At 48.6% G+C, this 19025-nt stretch overlaps 2 protein-coding genes across 5 annotated transcripts in view; one reads left to right on the forward strand and one right to left on the reverse strand.

The window, feature by feature from the left end:
- Positions 1-10956, forward strand: part of LOC309542024 (uncharacterized protein) — a 34430-nt gene extending 23474 nt beyond the window's left edge. The window contains exons 18-21 of the mRNA XM_082240500.1: positions 453-590; positions 1589-1755; positions 9637-9728; positions 10301-10956. Coding sequence (XP_082096626.1) covers positions 453-590; positions 1589-1755; positions 9637-9728; positions 10301-10496 — 593 coding nt within the window. The 3' untranslated portion in view covers positions 10497-10956. The remainder of the gene's footprint in view (positions 1-452; positions 591-1588; positions 1756-9636; positions 9729-10300) is intronic.
- Positions 10957-17745: 6789 nt separating this feature from the next.
- DENND2A (DENN domain containing 2A) overlaps positions 17746-19025 on the reverse strand; it is a 65695-nt gene continuing 64415 nt past the window's right edge. For all 4 annotated transcript variants that reach the window (XM_082240427.1, XM_082240428.1, XM_082240429.1 and 1 more), the window contains exon 20: positions 17746-18471. In XM_082240427.1, coding sequence (XP_082096553.1) covers positions 18440-18471 — 32 coding nt within the window. In that variant the 3' untranslated portion in view covers positions 17746-18439. The remainder of the gene's footprint in view (positions 18472-19025) is intronic.

Consider the following 19025-nt stretch of genomic DNA (forward strand, 5'->3'; position numbering starts at 1 on the left):
TTCCAAACCACAGGAAAACTATTACACTGTTCTGAGAGAGGGTGGCATATAAATAGAATCTTGATGACAATGATATATATTTTTTCTTTGCATTTAGCTCCTGTACAGTAAATCAGCATTTTAAGAATGCAATGTGATGAAATCTCAAGTGAATATGAACCATTGTATTTGAACAGTGACATCTGTAAATGTCAGTGGAGGGCTCATCTGGGCTTCCTTTTGTGCTGTGTTTCTAGGCACAGGTCTAGACTTTAATGCTCTATGTCCAAGCTGGTTTTGTGTGTGTGTCCTGGTGCTTTTCTCAGCAGCCAACCAGATTTATAGCATTGGTACCGCCCTGGACATTTTAATAGAAAGACAATGTTTGTAAACTAGACAGATGCATCATTGAATACGTATGATTCACGTTTGTCGGGTCAGATCGACTAACCCGATTTGATGCTCTTCTGAAGTGTGTTATGAGCCGACAGATGTGGACAAGGCTTCTAAGCCATTCCTTTCAGACAGCTGGAGAGCCCTGGCTTGCATATCTCCCAATCTACGGGAACTAAGAGCAATCAACCGGACCCTGGGACATCCTGTTTCAGCAGGTGAGGCACTTTTGAGAGTGGAGGCCAGGAATCTTTTGTGTCCCGTCCCCCCACTCCATCAAAGCTAGGAATATACTGCATTTGCTTTATATACTGAGTCAGACTGTGGCCAAACTATCTTAGCATTGTTTGTCCAGGTTGGGAACTTGTGTGCTCTGGGCTACACCTGCCATCACCCCTGATCATTGGCCATGCTGGCTGGGGATGATGGGAATTGTAGTCCAGTAGTGCTGTGGGTTAAACCACAGAGCCTAGGACTTGCCGATCAGAAGGTCGGCGGTTCAAATCCCCGCAACGGGGTGAGCTCCCATTGCTCGGTCCCTGCTCCTGCCAACCTAGCTGTTCGAAAACATGTCAAAGTGCAAGTAGATAAATAGGTACCGCTCCGGCGGGAAGGTAAACGGCATTTCCGTGCACTGCTCTGGTTCACCAGAAGCGGCTTAGTCATGCTGGCCATATGACCCAGAAGCTGTACGCCGGCTCCCTCAGCCAGTAAAGCGAGATGAGCGCCACAACCCCAGAGTCGGCCATGACTGGACCTAATGGTCAGGGGTCCCTTTACCTTTAACACCTGGAGGGCCACAGGTTCCCCATTATTGATGTAGAACCATGCAGCCTTGCAAACACATCTGTCACTGGATCACCATCTGTCCACCATTAGTCCCTTCCAGCTGACTTTTCCTACCCTGACCCTACCTAGGAAAAAGGTTCCACACTTGTAGCCCAGAATGACAAGACAATGACGACAATTTTATGTATAAAAATACTTGTTTGCTGCCATTCCATAAAATAGATCAAAGATGGTTTACAGCAAAACTCTGTGGCGCAATGGCTCAGCGCGTCTGGCTGTTAACCAGGAGGTTGGTGATTCGAGTCCAGCCAGGGATGGCTGTGTGCAGGATTCCTGCATTGCAGGGGGTTGGACTAGATGGCCCTTGGGATCCCAACCCTATGGGTGGCATTGATGCTCTGTGACTAATTTTCCTCCACTCTTAAAGATATGCCATCTACATTGGAAGATGCTGTCAAAACCTCTCTGACCCTGGCCCGGCCCTTACTGGGAGAGTTGTACTTTGTAGTTGTGACACTTGGCCAACATGGCGTCCTGGTTTGCAGCCGGAACATGAATGGGAGGCTGTCTCTTCGCCCTGGAACTTTCAACAAGGTAGGAGCACAAGGCAGCAAACGTGAAGGGATAAAAACAGTGAAGGCGGGAGGCAGGAGCTACAGGTAAAAGGTGCTTGGCAGGCAGGGAAATATAAAGAAAAGGGATGTCTGACACAAAATTCTACATCAAGTACCATTTCCCAGAGTTTCTTGGGAGGAAATCTTGACAGTTAAGCATTAAAAATCTAGGGATATTGTGGCAACTTAAGCTGATGTGCAGCTTGCGGACTTAACATATAGAATAAGAGAACAAGAAGAACATACGTTTAGAGAAGATTGGAAAATGTTTATTGAATATATGGGGGGAATTGTTTACACTTGAAAACGTTGGCAGCATTAAGATAAATTCAGCAGTGTAAATAAGTTTTGATGCGATGTAATAATGGAGTACTGAATGGTTTAGTTTATGTAAAATATGCAGGGATTTATGATCGGCAAAATGAACCATGGCAAGAGAAGAAGGGAAGTCACTGGTATTTTAAGAATGATTAAATGAGTATTCTAAATTGTAACACAGATAGATATAAAATTTAATAAGAAATCTATCTATCTATCTATCATCTATCTATCTATCTATCTATCTATAATGTCAATGTAGGCTGGGATACGGAATTCAAATATTGCAGAAAAATGGAAGCTATTAAAAATGTTGTCCCATCCTTCACTTTGGTTTTTGAGTTTTCAGTAGATTGTGTAGGCAAAGGGAAGTTTTTATCTGTCTTTCATAACACTAGAACTCATGGATGTCCCATGAAGCTGAATGTAGGAAAATTCAGGACGGATAAAAGAATGGACTTCTTCACACAGTGCATAGTTAAAACTATGGAGTTTGCTTCCAGACAAGGCAATGATGGCCACCAACTTGGATGGCTTTAAGGGAGAATAAGACAAAGGCTATCACTGGCTACCATACCAACCCACTGCAATGCTGTTCCTCCACTGCTGGTCAGAGTATGCCTCTGAAGACCAGCTGCTGGGAGTCACAAGTTGGAAAGAGCGCTGCTGTACTTGGGTCCTGCTGTCAGGCGTCCCATAGGCATCTTGCCTGGTTGCTGTGAGAACAGGATTCTGGATTAGAAGGACCACTGGTCTGATCTGGCAGGTCTCAACCTTTGCGAACATAACCTGAGATTTTCAGAGTAGTCAATATTGCTGTTATGGACCAGTTTCAGTCCAACAAAGCATTCATGAAGTAGAGCACATGTGTATACCCCTTAAAAAACAAATAAATCTAGAAATCCCACTGTTCAGCTATTTGGTGAAGGGAACTTTTCAATCTTATTTCAGTATTTTTTAGATCTGTTGTACTGACTCTACTGTTAGCTGCTGGTTTTATTCTGGACAAGATTTCATCTTTGTTTTATGGTTTTAATTGTTGACTTGCAAACCCCCGGTGAACTTTCGTTATTGTGTGGTACCCAACAAAATGTGTGTGTGTGTGTTTGGGAACTTAGCACATATTTGCAAATAGATTTCTGGATGTCCATTTGCAAGTATGGCATTTGAGAATGATTTTTTTTTTGGGTTATCACTCCTAAAATAGAAATTAGCTTCACCTGTGGAGGTACTCCTGACCTGATCCCTGGGGTAATGTCAGGGGATGATTAGCTGCTTGTGCTTAAAATTGTGCCCCCTCAGAGTTTGTGCGGCTCCACAAACCTCTGTGTGTGACAGAGCTCCTCAGACATGTCTGCTCTAGTCACTAGTAGAGTCTGACAGTGGCTGCCTGCGGAAGCGTTTCCAGCAAAGAAGCTCCTTAATGGAAACGCGTCTCCTGGACTCACGACGTGGCAGCTTCCGGCGAAGTATGGGTCTCCCTACAGTTGCTTCTGACACCTCCCCGCTATTTTCGCTGGACGTGTCTCTCACCCCTTTCTCTCCCCTGCTGTTTCCTGCCTGGGCTGCTGCGTCTCTCTCAGCATTACTGAGATCCTCCTCCAGAGACCCCTCACTCCCCCTGCTGGTCCCTGCTTTGGCTGCTGACTCTCTCCCAGTCTCTGGGAGCCCTACCAACTCCCTTTCCTCTGATGTCAGTTCCCTGACATCCACCTCCCCTCCAGGGCCCCCTTCCCCCCCGCCCCTACTCTCTCCTCTGGGCGGTGAGGAGCTAAAACCCCGAAAAGAATCCTCTTCATCTTCAGACGTCTCGAACATTTCCCTCCATCGGTCTTCGTTCCGGCTCGCTGAATCCTCCTCCGCCTCGGAATCAGAGAACCCCTCCAACTCTTCTTCTTCGTCGGTGGTGGCGAAGTATTCCCTCCGGAACCTCGCCACTGGCTGAGGTTTACGAGGGAATCTCTGATGAAAAGTTTCTATCAAAACCTCGTCATCTACATCCTCTGCCATGACCCAGGTGTTTTCCGACTCCGGCTCCCCTTCCCACATTACCAAATACTCTACTTGATCTCCCTTCCACCTGGAATCGAGAATCTCCGCTACATGGTAGCTGTGTTCTTTTTCCTCCATAGCTGGTCCCCTATTGACCCTCCCTTCTCTGTCCCCTTTATACGGTGACAGCAACGACCTGTGGAACACTGGGTGCAGCTTCATGTGGTTCGGTAACCGGAGTCTGAAAGCCACTGGGTTGACCTGCTGCGTGACTTCAAATGGGCCCAGCCTTTTGGGTCTTAACTTCTTACAACCCCCTTTGAATGGTAACCCTTGGGTAGACAGCCACACCTGGTCCCCCACCCTAATGCTTTCCCCTTCCCTTCTGGTTTTGTCTGCCTGCCTCTTATATTCCTCCTTAGCCCTGTTTAAGTTAAGTTGGAGCTGGCGATGGATCGCTTCCATTTCTTCAACGAACTGTTCTGCAGCTGGAACGCTCCAGTTCTCCCCTTCCCCCCCTGGGAAGGCTCGGGGATGACACCCGTGATTAGCCAAAAAGGGGCTCATCCCCGTGGACACGTTCTCTGCATTGTTGTAGGCAAATTCTGCCAACGCCAGCTTCTCCACCCAATCATTCTCTCTGTCATTCACATAACACCTCAAATATTGCTGGAGGACACCATTAGCTCTTTCCGCCTGCCCGTTGGTTTCTGGATGACGGGCAGTTGAGAAATTCACCTCTACATGCAATAAGCTCATGAGCTTCCTCCAGAACCTGGAAGTAAATTGTTTCCCTCGGTCAGAAACCACCCTCAAGGGGGCGCCATGCAGCCTAAACACATTTTCCACAAACAATTTAGCGGTTTCTTCCGCTGTGACCGCATGTGAGCAGGCTATAAAGTGGGCCATCTTGGTTAACAGGTCTACCACAACCATGATGGCTGTTTTCCCTCTGGACCTTGGCAGATCAGTCATGAAATCTATTGCCACTGCCTCCCATGGCCTTTCCGGCGTGGGTAGTGGTTCTAATAAACCTGCCGGTGGCCGCCTCTCCCCCTTGGCTCGTTGGCATTGGTCACACCCTCTCACATACTCCCGCACATCTTCCCTGACCTTGGGCCACCAGAATTCCCTGGTAACCAGCCACATGGTTTTGTGTTGCCCAAAATGCCCTGCTGTGGGGCTATCGTGCAGTTGCTTGAGTACCTTTTCCCTCAATTCCCCTTCAGGTATATATAACGCTCCCTTGTAGTACAACGCCCCGTTTCTCTCCTCAAAACCCCCGGGTTTGTCTCCCTCCCTCCTGAGACCCCTGAGTTTGTCCTGGGCGTATTCATCCTGCACCGTTCCCTCTACCAGTTCCCTTTGCCCCACCAATGCCGCCCCACACACCCAGCGGTCCTCTGGAATGACATGGGTCTCTTCGGGTGCACCCTCCCCCTCCAAATATTCAGGTTTGCGTGAGAGAGCGTCCGCCCTAACGTTCTCTGGGCCTGGCACGTAACAAATCTCAAAGTTAAATTTGGAGAACTCCTGGGCCCATCTCAACTGCCGTTGGTTGAGCACTCGCGCAGTTCTCCAATACTCTCGATTCTTATGGTCCGTGCACACTTGCACCTTATGTTGTGCACCAATTAGCAGGTGCCTCCATCTCCGGAAAGCCTCATGAATCGCAAGAAGTTCCCGGTCGTACACCGTGTAGTTCCTCTCGGATTTGTTCAGCTTTCGCGAAAAGAAGGCACACGGTCGCCACTCTGACTCCTCCTTCCCCGGCTGCAGAAGAAGCACCGCCCCTATGGCTCTGTCAGAAGCGTCTGTTTCGACCCTCAGCTTTTTTTGTAAATCCACATGCAGAAGTTGTTCATCAGAGGCGAAGGCCCTTTTCAGTTCCTCAAACGCTCGCTCCGCCTCCGCCGTCCAAACAAACTTCTTTTTACTGCTGAGACAGTCCGTGATGGGCGCCGTCAGGTGGGCGAAGTTTCGGATGAACTTACGATAAAAGTTTCCAAACCCTAGGAACCTCTGCACATCCTTCTTGGTTTTGGGTGTTTTCCATTCCAGCACTGCTTGAACCTTGCCGGGGTCCATGGCCAACCCCTTGTCTGACAAGTGGTACCCCAGGAATTCCACCTCCTTGGTATGAAACTGACACTTCTCCAGTTTCACCCACAGCCTGTTGGCTTGCAGCCTGCTCAACACTTCTCTGACGTCTCTCACATGTTGCTCCTCATTCTCCGAATACACCAACACATCATCTAGGAAGGCCACGCAATTCTTGTAGAGCAAAGGCCCCAGTACGTGGTTCATGAATGATTGAAAACACGCGGAGCCTGTTTGTAATCCAAAAGGCATCACGAGGTATTCAAATGCCCCCAAAGGGGTGAACATGGTGGTTTTCCATTCATCCCCTTTCCTTATACGTATCAGGTTGTACGCCCCCCTTAGGTCCAGCTTTGTAAAAATCTTTCCCTTCCGCACCCTGGTCAAAATATCATCAATCCTGGGCATAGGAAAAGCCGCCGGCTCTGTCACTGCATTTAACCGCCTGAAATCACATACAAGTCTCGGCTTGTCCGTGTGCTTTTTATCCACAAAAAACACTGGGCTACCCCCCGCTGCCTTGGACTCTCTGATGAAGCCTCTCTTCAGGTTCTTGTCAATGAATTCTCGCAACTCCTGCATTTCCCTGTCTGACATGGAATACAACTTGCCTACAGGAAGCTGTGCTCCAGGGAGTAAATTGATCTGGCAATCAAAGGGCCTATGCGGGGGTAGTTGGTCAGCTTCCTTCTCGCTGAACACGTCGCTGAGATCAGCATACTGTGGTGGCACCTTCCCCTTCTCCATTACTTCAGTCCCTGCCAGGGTGGCTTGGGCCCCTGCTGAACCCTTTTCCCCCCTGCAGTGTTCTAAGCAATGTGCTGAACCGAAGGAAACCACTCTTTGATGCCAGCCCACCAGCGGATCATGTAGGGCTAGCCAGCTCATTCCCAAAATAATGGGAGCGCCTCCCAAGGTGGCCACATTAAACGCTATCAGTTCTGTGTGCCTTGCCACCCTCATTATCATTGGGACGGTCTGCAAGCTGACTCCTCCTCCCAACAGTTCCCTGCCATCGATCGTGGTCACCTGAAGGGGGTTGCTTAAAGGGATCGTCTGTATCTGGTGTTCAGCAGCAAACTCCTTGCTCATAAAATTGCAGGAGCTGCCTGAGTCCAACAGCGCCTTTATTTTTAGGGGGTGTCCATTTTGCAGCTCTAGCGACACTTCAATCACTAGAGCAGGTCGAGGAGCTTCTGGCACGGGCACTTTCACTGCTCTTTGGCCTGGCTGCAGTGCCCTGACGGTGGCAACCAGGCGTTGGCTTTTACCTGCTCCGTTTCTCCCTGCTCTCCCCCCTCAACAGCTCCCACCATCCCTTGCCATTCCTTCCTCTGGGGGCAGACTCTGGCAAAGTGGCCTGGCTGTTGGCAGAGATAGCATTTCCGGGCTCCTTTTCCCTCCTTCTTAGCCCCCTCACTGGGCTTTGAAACTGCGCGCGCGCGGGCTGTTCCGATTTCCATCGGCTCTGCCGGCGGGAAAGCTGGCTCAGGAATGTCTGGAATGCGGAACTCCTTCCAACGTTCCCCTCTCCCTTCCCGCCTCTCCAAGGCTCTTGCCTCCTGGCGCGCTCCAATGGTCAGCGCAGATTTGGTCAGCTGATCCATAGACACCGCCCTGGGGCTCCGGGACAGCTCGTCTTTCACAGCCGAAGAAAGACCTTCTTCAAATAGCATCTGAATGGGTGCCGCCGATAAATCCCACCCCAATCTGTGAATCAGCATGGTAAATTCAGTCCAGTACTCACGGACAGATCTGCTTCCCTGCTTGCAAGCCATTAGCTGTCTGCGCACCACCCCTTCCTCAATATCGCTGGAAAACATGATATCCATTGCACGAAAGAACTTCATAGTGTCCTTTAGGATATCATTGTGCGTTGCCATCAGGGGTCGAACCCAGTCTCGCGCCCCCTTCTCAAGATGCCCAATTACGAAAGCAACTCGCGATTCCTCATCAGGGAACTCATCAAACTGCACATTAAGGGCATATTGCATCTCTGTCCTAAAGGCATGGTAATCCTTGGGGTCCCCCCCAAACTTCTGCACCAATCCTGGTACCTTTCTGGGGAACTGAGTGGTTCTCCCCTTTTTGTCTGCATCCTGAGCCCTTCTCTCCTCAAGCCTCGCCGTCTGCAGCGCAAGTTGGACCTCCAGAGCTTGATACCTTTCTTCCAAGCTTGGACCAGCTCCAACCCCTGCCTCTCCGGTTCCGGCTGGGTTGCTCATGATGCTTTCTCCTGCACAGGCAGCGTACAGAGACTGTCAGACTGCTGTCAGGGGATGATTAGCTGCTTGTGCTTAAAATTGTGCCCCCTCAGAGTTTGTGCGGCTCCACAAACCTCTGTGTGTGACAGAGCTCCTCAGACATGTCTGCTCTAGTCACTAGTAGAGTCTGACAGTGGCTGCCTGCGGAAGCGTTTCCAGCAAAGAAGCTCCTTAACGGAAACGTGTCTCCTGGACTCACGACGTGGCAGCTTCCGGCGAAGTATGGGTCTCCCTACAGTTGCTTCTGACACCTCCCCGCTATTTTCGCTGGACGTGTCTCTCACCCCTTTCTCTCCCCTGCTGTTTCCTGCCTGGGCTGCTGCGTCTCTCTCAGCATTACTGAGATCCTCCTCCAGAGACCCCTCGCTCCCCCTGCTGGTCCCTGCTTTGGCTGCTGACTCTCTCCCAGTCTCTGGGAGCCCTACCAACTCCCTTTCCTCTGATGTCAGTTCCCTGACAGGTAATAACTGCTTACTAGTATGACACAACCCTTTATCAAGCAGAGCTTATTACCCGCTCTACTACTGTTACATTTCTATCTCATCTTTATTCCAAATAGCTCAAGGAAGTGTACATTTGTACCTTGGAAGTTGACCGGAATCCCTTGTGGAAATCCTTTTGACTTCCAAAATGTTCGGAAACCAAAGCGCGGCTTCTGATTGTCTGCAGGAGCTTCCTGCAGCCAATCGGAAGCCGTGGAAGCCCCATCGGACATTTGGCTTCCAAAAATAGTTCACAAACCAGAACAGTCACTTCTGGGTTTGCGGTGTTCAGGAGCCAAAACATTCGAGAACTAAGCTGTTTGAAAACCAAGGTACAATTGAACTGAGTTCTCACCTCCATTTTACCATCAAAACCCTATGAGGCTGCATAGGCTGAGCAACCGTGAATGGCCCAAGGCCAGCCAGTGAGCTTCGTGACCCAAGTGGGGATTTGAACCCTGGACTCTCATGTCCTGGTCCCGCATGCTAACCTCTTCACCGCACTGGCTTCTCCTGAAATGAATGAGAAGTTCCCTTCTCATGCCAACTCCATGCGTAGTTCGGTTGGGTCTCTGGCTCCCCACCTCTAGGGTCTTTTCTACCTCTAGCATTCACCTGACAGTGTATAAAAGGAGCTGGAATTTGTCTTACAGTTCACCAGGTTCAGAGTGTTTCCCCCATTCTCTCTCCTATCTCACCTTGCAGGCCACTGCTGCAGATGAGCTGTGTGCTGTTCACTACCCAGCGATCCCTGTCCCCGCGGAGGAGATAGTCAATGTCTCTGGAGCAGGTGACAGGTATGTTGCCAGCTGCCCAGAGAGGTTCCTGCCACAGCATCAGGCTCCTCCACCTTCCTCTCCTTGGCCCCTGCCCCCCTGGTTGCTGTGACAACATAACAGTGCCAGCATGTACGCGGCATTGCTAAGGAATCGCTAGTCCAAATATTTATCCGGAGGTGGTGAGAGAAACGGGAAGGTTTATTGTGAGCTGTCATTTTCCTGAGCCTTTATATGAAAGGGAGAGAAATGGAGGCAATTAAGTCTCAACAAGACATTGACATCTTTGCTCCACGTGCCTCCAGACGCCGCAATTGTAAAAAGCACCTGGAGCCTCTTAGTGGGGCAGCCGGGCTTTGCTGAAATGGGAGCCTTCAAGACCTTGACGTCTCAAAAGGTTCTCCATGGTGGTGCCAGCACGACAGTCATCCTCTGATGCCAGGGAAATGTGGGTCTGGGAGAGGGACAAGGGGTTTATACTGGAGTGCAGGATGAGAACACTAAAATAAAACCACCATAAACGGTGAAATTCAGTTGCTGAAGAGCTTAGTCTTTTCCCTTCGGTAAGCTGAGTTGGCCTCTTCTCTCTTCAGCTTAATGGCTGGAATCCTCGCTGGGCTGCTTGCTGGAGAAGTCATGGATGATTGTGTCCGGATGGGCCTCTTGTCCGCCAGCTTCTCCCTCCGTTCTTATGAGCCAGTTTCGCCAGACATCAGTGCCACCAGCGTGAATGTGGCAAGGCTCAAGACTCAGCAGTGGCCTGTGGCGAAGCGCTGGAAGTTGACTTAAGAGTCGGGCAGCCCCTTCTGCACCCTGAAATGGGCAGATGCACCAACATCTCTCTCTCCTACCTGGGCCTGCTTTTGAACTGAATCAGGTGGGCTCTGTGATTGCATGAGGAGAAAGAGGAGGCTGGCTGGCTGGGTCACTCCATCTTCCCTTTCTCCCTTCACCATTCTTTACTGCTAGGCCCAGTGCTTTTTTTTCTAAAAAACCGTTTAAGGGTACTCTCTTTCTGACTCAAGAAAATCACCATTTTATAGTTCAAATTGGGAAAAATAAAGTGGACAAAACTACAAAGATTCACAAAATGTTTAGGGGTATGCGTACCGCTGCATACCCCCAGGGGAAAAAAGCACTGGCTAGGCCTATGACCTAAAAATTTAAAAAATGGAAACCCTGCACTAAGAAAATTGAATTATGCAACCTGTCCCCCATGAAGAACTATTGGAAATAAAAAAAATTTTTTAACAGATGGTGCAGTGTTAGTAGTAGATGCAAGAAGCTCATTTTGAAACTGAATGTAACAATTTTAATTTTACTTTAATTTAAATTTTACCTTCAAGCCAAAAGGCAGCATTTAGCCTGGTTACACATTCAAGACACTGCTACCTCTATCATGTTACGTGACTCTGATTTATGTATGTGGGAGGTGGGCTCAAATGTGTTTTAACTCATTTAAGCGGTGGCGGACTTTGGGCTCTCAAATTTCAGCAGCACCCTGTGTGACGCTAAAATCCCCCCCGTCTTTCATGCTCCAATTGGTGTGGAGACCCCTGTGATGCGGCACCCAGTGTGGCGGCCTAACCGGTTGCCCTCCAACTCTGTATTTTATCACAGATATGCAGCATCTTGTTTTGACCTATGACTCCCATCCGCCCTAGGCAGTGTGGCCATCAGTCAAGGATGGTGGGGGATGCAGTCCACAACATTTCGAACATACCACATTGGCCATCCTTGCCTTAGGCTGTTTTCTGCAAGTGATGGTTTGAACCCATTTCCTCAAAGGTGGGGGTATGCCAACCAAATTGCATTACCGGACTAGGAGCTCTTGTGGTGTCACAGAGGCTGCTGGGAACAGCAGTGTGGCAAAAGGGACCCTAGTGTGGGCATTGCACCATTCCATGGTGGTGACTCAAGAGAGCAATAGGCATGTAGTGTCTCTGCTCCAATGCTTGCAGGTGGGGGAAGGATTTGTTCAGCAGCACACAAGATGGCTCAAAGGAAACGTCAAAGGGCCGTTGTGGTTTTCCTCTCCAAGATACTGCGCCAGGCACAGTGGTAGGCTAAAACTCCAGGCCAGCCTCCTTCAGGGAGGGCTGAAACACTTTCTGCCACCAAGCTTAGATCAGAGGTCGGTTTAGGGTAGTGCCTGTGATCTGAAGATGCTTCACAACCAACATTCCTATCCAGTAGAACAAAATGAGCTGCAAATGCCAAGGAAGGGTGACAAACAGGACTGATCGATACATATAAAATAAGGCATTGAGTGGAAGAAAGTACCTTTAATCTGCAAGGTAAAGGTAAAAAAGGTAAGGGACCCCTGGACAGTTAAGTCCAGTCAAAGGCAACTATGGGGTGGTGGTGCTCATCTTGCTTTCAGGCCGAGGGAACCAGAGTTTGTCCACAGACAGCTTTAATCTGTGCACACAGGTGACACACTTTTGCCCAGCCTAGGAAAGCTTTTTAAAAAAAAAACCAGCACAGCTCACTCAGTACCTTGCAGCACCTGCTTAGCTAAAATAATAAAAATCAAATTGTTCCATGACCACAATGGGGAAAGGTGGCATTGAGCGGGAAGGACATGCTTGTGTTTTACAAAGGAGTTGGGTGTTGCTGCTGCAGGGTGGGGGCGTAAAGGAAAGAGGGAGGGAGGATTTTCCAAGCAGGAGGCGCGAGCTAGAATTTCAGTATCACAAAAAGGGGGGAAAGGGGGTGGGGTGGGGGTTAAGCTGGGAATCCAGATGCATAAAAGGGCTCCCACTCTTGACGCAGAGACATCACCCACATGCATGTGGGGCTGGTTTTAATCTCTCCGGCAAGCTCCAAGGCAACAGCAGCCCTTTGCCCAGAGAGCCGGGAGAGAAAACCCAGGCAGGAAGAGAGGATGAGGGTTTCCGCAGTGGCTACCTTTGCGGTGCTTTCCGTTCAGTTTTGCACCCTGGCTCAAGTCCGTGGGAAATGGGCTGGGAAAGGGCTGGTGGACCCAGCTGGGGCTGGAGGAGCCAAGAAGCCTCTCCACGCGCCCTGTGAAGGAGACAGTGAGGCGGAAGCCCAAAGACTGCCTTCTGCCAGGTTGCGGAAGATGGAGGCAGGAGCTGGAGCAGGTGGCAGAGCCCACAGCAGAGCGGCAAGCAAACCCCAACCGGGACATGTCAAACAGAAGGCCAGCAGCAAGGAGCAGGTTCCCCAACTGTCCCCTCCGAGAAGTATGAGCCCAGGACTTCAGAACTACTTGAAAGGACATGGGAAATTTAACACGGATACGGTGAGTAAAAGCCCTCCTTATGGCAGTGGGGGCTAGGGCCCTCCAGATATTGCTGAACTATGACTCCCATTAGGACAAGCAAGCATGGTGGAAGGTCAGGGATGGTGGGCACTGTAGTCCAACAAGAGCTAGAGAGCCACACGTTCTCCAACCCTGCCTTAGAGGTACAGAGAAAGCAGCCTTGAACCAAATCAGAGCACTGGGTCCGTCTGACGGGAAGAGATTTCCAGTTCTATCTTGAGATGCCAGGGACTGAACTTGAGGCCTTCTATATGCAGATAATAAATGAATATATTATTGGTTTTTGCATTCTGCACCACCCAGAGGCTTTTGAACCATTAAGTGGTTCATGAAGACTTTTAAACAGACAGACATCTCCAGGATCAAAGACAGTCTGTGTCTAAATTTCTGGGAATCACAGGCAGGCAGTGTGCTGGTGCAATGTGAGAAGATAGTGCTGGATGCAGCAGGCCAAGCTCTTCTTAATGCCTTTAGCACTGGTGCCTAAAGGGATTCTCTTTCCTGTCTTTCTCAGTATTCCTGTCCTGGGATTCAGTCAAAGGCCTGCAGAAAACCCTCAGACTGCGATGGCTGCCTGGGCCTGTATACCTGCAAGCTGCCGAGAGGGAAGTGCAACCTGAAAGCAGTTTCCCGTGAAACAGGTAATACATAAAACACAGCAGAAAGCCTAAGACGCAGGTGGAAGGGAGGGGCTGGCTTCTGTTGGACATACTGAAATAAATCTCCTTTGTGTGAAAGTTCCCAATAAAAGGTCAAGCTCTTATTGTGGAGCTAATTCTGTATCTGGGGCTGCACCACTTTCAGTGTTTCTGTGTGCAAGGGAAGTGTGTCATGTATTTTGAATCCTCCCTGTAAAAATAAAATAGAAAGCTAAATACCAGGGGGAAGGGTTCTAGCCAAGCATTCTCCTCCTTAAAATGTTGCCTTCTATATGCGGAGGGGACGAGGGTGGCGATGTGGGTTAAACCACAGAGCCTAGTGCTTGCCGATCAGAAGGTTGGCGGTTCGAATCCCCGTGACAGGGTGAGCTCCCGTTGCTTGGTCCATGCTCCTGCCAACCTAGCAGTTCGAAAGCACGTCAAAGTGCAAGTAGATAAATAGGTACTGCTCTGGCGGGAAGGTAAACAGCGTTTCTGTGTTCGCCAGAAGTGGCTTAGTCATGCTGGCTACATGACCCGGAAGCTGTACGCCGGCTCCCTCGGCCAATAAAGTGAGATGAGCCCCGCAACCCCAGAGTCGGTCACGACTGGACCTAATGGTCAGGGGTCCCTTTACCTTTATATGCAGAGGGTACAGATGTTTTCAATATACAGAGGAGCATTTCATCATCTGAGCCTACCTGTGGTGATAAGAGTCTAGAAACTAGCTTATCAGTCACAGGAAGATATGCGGCTCTCAAATGATGTTTTTTAAATAAGGACACCATGTGGCATCATCCACTGTTAGCCAGCAGGAGGCACTGCAGCCACAAAATAAGGAAACAACAGATTTAGGGTGTTCCCACCCACAATCTGCACATCTCCCTCCATGCCACACAAACCTTTTAAACCGCAGCATTGACATTGTTGCTACAAGGTCTGGCATCGGGGCCCCATTGTACTAGAAATGAATGAAGTGGGAAATGACAAGGCAGCATTACTGAGCCATACTGAAAGGTAGTACTGGGGACAGGTACTGGAATGTAGGGCAGTAGAATCCTTGCAGGTTACTCCGATACACAGTGCTACAAAACGGATTGTGCTGGCTACCTACTATGTAGATGTAACCTGAATGTTAAGGAGGCAAACTTTGGATCTGTCATTGCACTTAAAATCTCCACCAATATTCAAGTATTAAGCCAGTTGTGATTTCCTACTGAATTCATTCAGATACCTAACTTACCAAACTTCCTATGTGCTCTTTGATAACACAGATCTAACCTTTCGGCTCATCTGTGTGTGCTTTTTTAAAAAAATTAAAAGGTAGTAGTACATTGATAAATGGATATTTTATTTAATGGATACCTCAGATAATCGATGTCTGCTTGTAGGAAGATATTGAGGATGTCTGCTTGTAGGAAGATATTGAGGTTGGTGTCTCATCAAGGAGAGTTCCCCTGATGATTTGTCTGTCTGCTCTCTCCCACAGGTGGTTTCTTCCAGAATATCCAGAACAGATAAAAGACACTGAGTTCCTGTCAGACTTTTTAAAAAAGAGCTGCCAACAAACCCCAACAGGTGTTCATGCTTCTAAAGCTGTACAATTTGTGGGAGGGAGGGAGAGAGAATTAAAAAAACCTGATTTTATGTGGCATTCTGTTCAAACGTTGCAAGTTACGTTTGCTCACATTATCTAAACTGATACAATCTCTTAATAAAGAAGGACTTTCAGTTTATTTTGACTGTTTTGATTTCGGTTACCCCATCTGCACCTCCTATGAGAAGGGACCTTCAGGGATCCCTTCTCAGCTTGAAGATGAATGAGCAAAGAGATAGAGCTTTTTTGTCTTCTCATTTCCGGGAGAAACCCAAGAACTATGGCTGCTGCTGGAGCAACTTGTCTCAGGGTCCAGGTCTACTCTGGCACAAGGGCACCAGTTGTGATCTTGCAGCTGGGCAGAAAACCTTGATATGTTCAAACTTTGGCAACAGGGTGGAGGATCCTGAGTTCAGGCTACAACATGCAAGTCCCAGAGCCCAGGTGTAAAAGGATAAGGCACAAGGTGTGCACGGACCTATGCAAGCTTTAAAAAAGTCCTGGGGAATGGACCCTGAGAAGACAAACGGCTTGCAAAACGTACAGGTTTCCCTACTGACACGGTGTGCCCCTAGGAAGGGACCACTGCTCACTGGTAAGAGTCACCCGAAAGCAGCCGGTCCCAGAGTCATTCCCTGGTATATCCACTTCAAAGGATTAAGTAGCAGGTAATAGGAGAGACCTTTTGCTGGCTGAGATGATGGAGAGCTTCTGCCAGTCACAGTAAACAGTACAGGGCTAGATGGGCAAGTAGTCTGAGCTGGCAGAAGGCAAACTCCCAACTTTCATTCTCAGCACTGACAACAGACAGAAGGGCTGGGGAGAACACGACCTTCCGTTTTGGATCCTCCGTGAGCAGGTTCCTTTTGATATAAAGTCGAGACGTGCTCTGAGGGAGACGTCAGGAAGCAAACTTCGGCCACATCTTATTTGTGTGAGAAACACAAGAATAAGGTGGGGTGGGGAGAAGGAGCCTTAAGTAAAAATGGAAGCTAACAAAAATGGAGCCTTTCGGTGAATTTTTGACGAAACCTCTGCCAACACAAAACAGCAGAGGTGGCTCCTCAAGCACCTTGAGTGAGATTTAAGGTCCCAACTTTTACTGTTGTAGGAAGCTGCTTTATATAAAGTTGGACCATTGGTCCATCTAGCTCAGTATGGTCGACATTGATTGGCAGCAGCTCTCCATGCAGGAGACATTCCCAGACCTACCTGGAGATGCCAGAAATTGCCTCTGTGGGCAAAGGAACTGCGCTACAGGTGTGTCCCCCCCCCAATTGTTTGAATTCCCTCCCAGGGTACCATTACTATTTCCACGGCCAGTACTCTCCCCCCATCCCCATTGTTAAGCACAGGTGTGACATAAGGTTCTGGCCTACTGATGAGTCTTCAGCATGACATCTTCCACCCAACAGAGTAACCGGAGGGGCCTCTTAACTGGGGCTGTCCATAAAAGTAGAAGACATAATGGAAAAGGTTCATTGCTCGGTGAGTGCATGAACAAATCACCACGGGTTTCAAATCATTGATGCAATTTTTGTGCCACCACAAATGCAGCACTTTTCAGCAGAGTGGCTTCACACACTCAGCAGTCACTAAGCCAGAGCTTTCCAAACTTTTCATACGGGTGTCACACTTTTTAGAAAGCAACATTTTGCAACATGGTAATTCAGTTTTACTAGCAAAATGGAGGTTAAACTAACCCCTTTCCAGCCCCCCCCCCGGGAGGAGCACATGGACCGTTCGCATGGCACACCTACACACTGCAGCTGACACACCAATGTGTCATGACACACAGTTTGGAAAGCTCTGCACTAAGCATTGGCAAGCTTAGAGAGACCAAGTGATGTGCAAGCCCCAAGATCCACATGAGAAAGCAACTGATTTACACTTTTTTGGCCACCAGGGGGCCTAAGACCCCATAACAACATCATCAATATTATTCTGATAACAGTTCCCAACGTTATCTCTTTGGACCAGCCCGGGCTGTTGTTGTTTTTATATATGGATGTTGCAGAACATTGCCATTGATGCAATCATAGTGCATTAATGGCTTCATACTGAACTGTCTACACATCACTTATGATGCTTCCCCCACTGTTCCCACATTATTGCCACCTGGAGGGGCCACTTTTGCCGTACAAAGAAAACTGCAGAACATTTGCGATATGAAGAGTTGCATTTCAGCAGGCAACTATGGAACATGAGATCTGTGGCACTGCCCTGAGATCTGCAAAGAAAGGGCGGTATACATATTTAATAAATAATAAAAATAACAAGCTCTGTCCTGAAACGTTTGCAGGGGCAAACTGAACTGAAAGCAGGATGGCGTAAAACAACTCCAAGTACCATCACAAGCCCAAATAGTTCTGAACGTGCCATGAAAAGGACACCTGGAGGCTCCCCCTTTCATGCAAAACTGTTTGGAGCGGAGAGAAACGGAAGAGGAAAAGAACAAAGTCAGGTCAAACCCACAAAACACTTACTTGTGAATGGTAAGAACGACTGGACACGTTTTCTTTAACATCACTCACTTTTAATTACATCGCATCAGCCTCTCAGCTTACTCCGAGAAAGGATGCCCACTAGGAGGGACGGCAAATCTTCCATCCCATAGTGGTTGCTGGAGTGGGTATCAAATTCTCAGCAGCTTCAGTGGTTCCCCTGCCTCACCTTCCCTCTAACTGCCTCCTGCTTCGCCCCCTTTTCATCATGTGGTCCCCATCAGTATCTCAAGAGTCCAGGTTAATGCAGATGCCATCCAGCAACCTCCTTGCTGCCATTTGAGAGAGGAGCCCAGGGCAAGTGTCATTGGCTAATACTCTTCTTAACCTCAATATAAATAAAAAAACGACATTTCAAAATGTTTAATAGCTAAGAAATAGGGAAAAAAAACAAACCCCAAACCACTGTGAAATCTGCAAAGCGCCAATGGAGAGAGTCTTGAGAATGCTTTGTCCAGTGCATGTTCTTGGTAGAAGCTGAGAGTCCCCTCCCAGCAGCCTCTTTGTCTCTGTCCCCCTTAGCGCCATTCTAGGAGGCCAGAGGCCAGCTCTTCATCTAAGCACAACTCCCGGACCCCCTGCTTCCTGGGTTGGGCTTTCCCCTCCTTGGGAGCAGGCAAAATGGGAATAGGGAAAAAATTGGTCCATTTTCCGTCTGCTGTGAAAGAAATCACTTCTCCCTGCAACAGTGGCACTCTAAGGTCTCACTTCTTGTGGAGAAATTTCATTCTGCTACCTGGAAGGGATTGATGGGTGGGAGGCAAGAAAGAAAGAAAGAAAGATATAGAAACCATGTGATTTTGGCACAATGGGATTGGATTAAAGTCCCCCCGTCTCCAGAAAACAGATAAAAACCAACCAGTGCACAACCTCACCACATTTTCCCACCTGCATTCTACGCAGCCTAGTATTTATAAACAAGTACAATGCCCAGGCTCCTCACTATACACACCATAAAGTTTGCAAAATGGCACGTTGCAAAGTTTACACAACAGAGCCATGACATAAATCCCATCCAAAGACGGTTGATGACATTTATGGAGCCACAACGCAGATGGTAAAACATATGAAAAGTAGCAGCGTGCTTTGCTTACAAGTTAACTGCGTTTCCCCAGCAGCTGGGGATTTTGCTTTAAAAGCTCCATATTCCCAGCAATGGAAGCAATACCTGACACAAGAAGCTCTCAATTCTATAAACTGTTCCTTTATACCTGCAAAATGAGGAGATTTTGCCAGGCACGGGAAGAGACCCTTTCAAGCCTTTGCAACACTGCCCTATGAGAAGAAGCA

Source organism: Podarcis vaucheri, assembly GCF_965113315.1.
Source record: "Podarcis vaucheri genome assembly, chromosome: 10".
Classification (NCBI taxonomy): Eukaryota; Metazoa; Chordata; class Lepidosauria; order Squamata; family Lacertidae; genus Podarcis; species Podarcis vaucheri.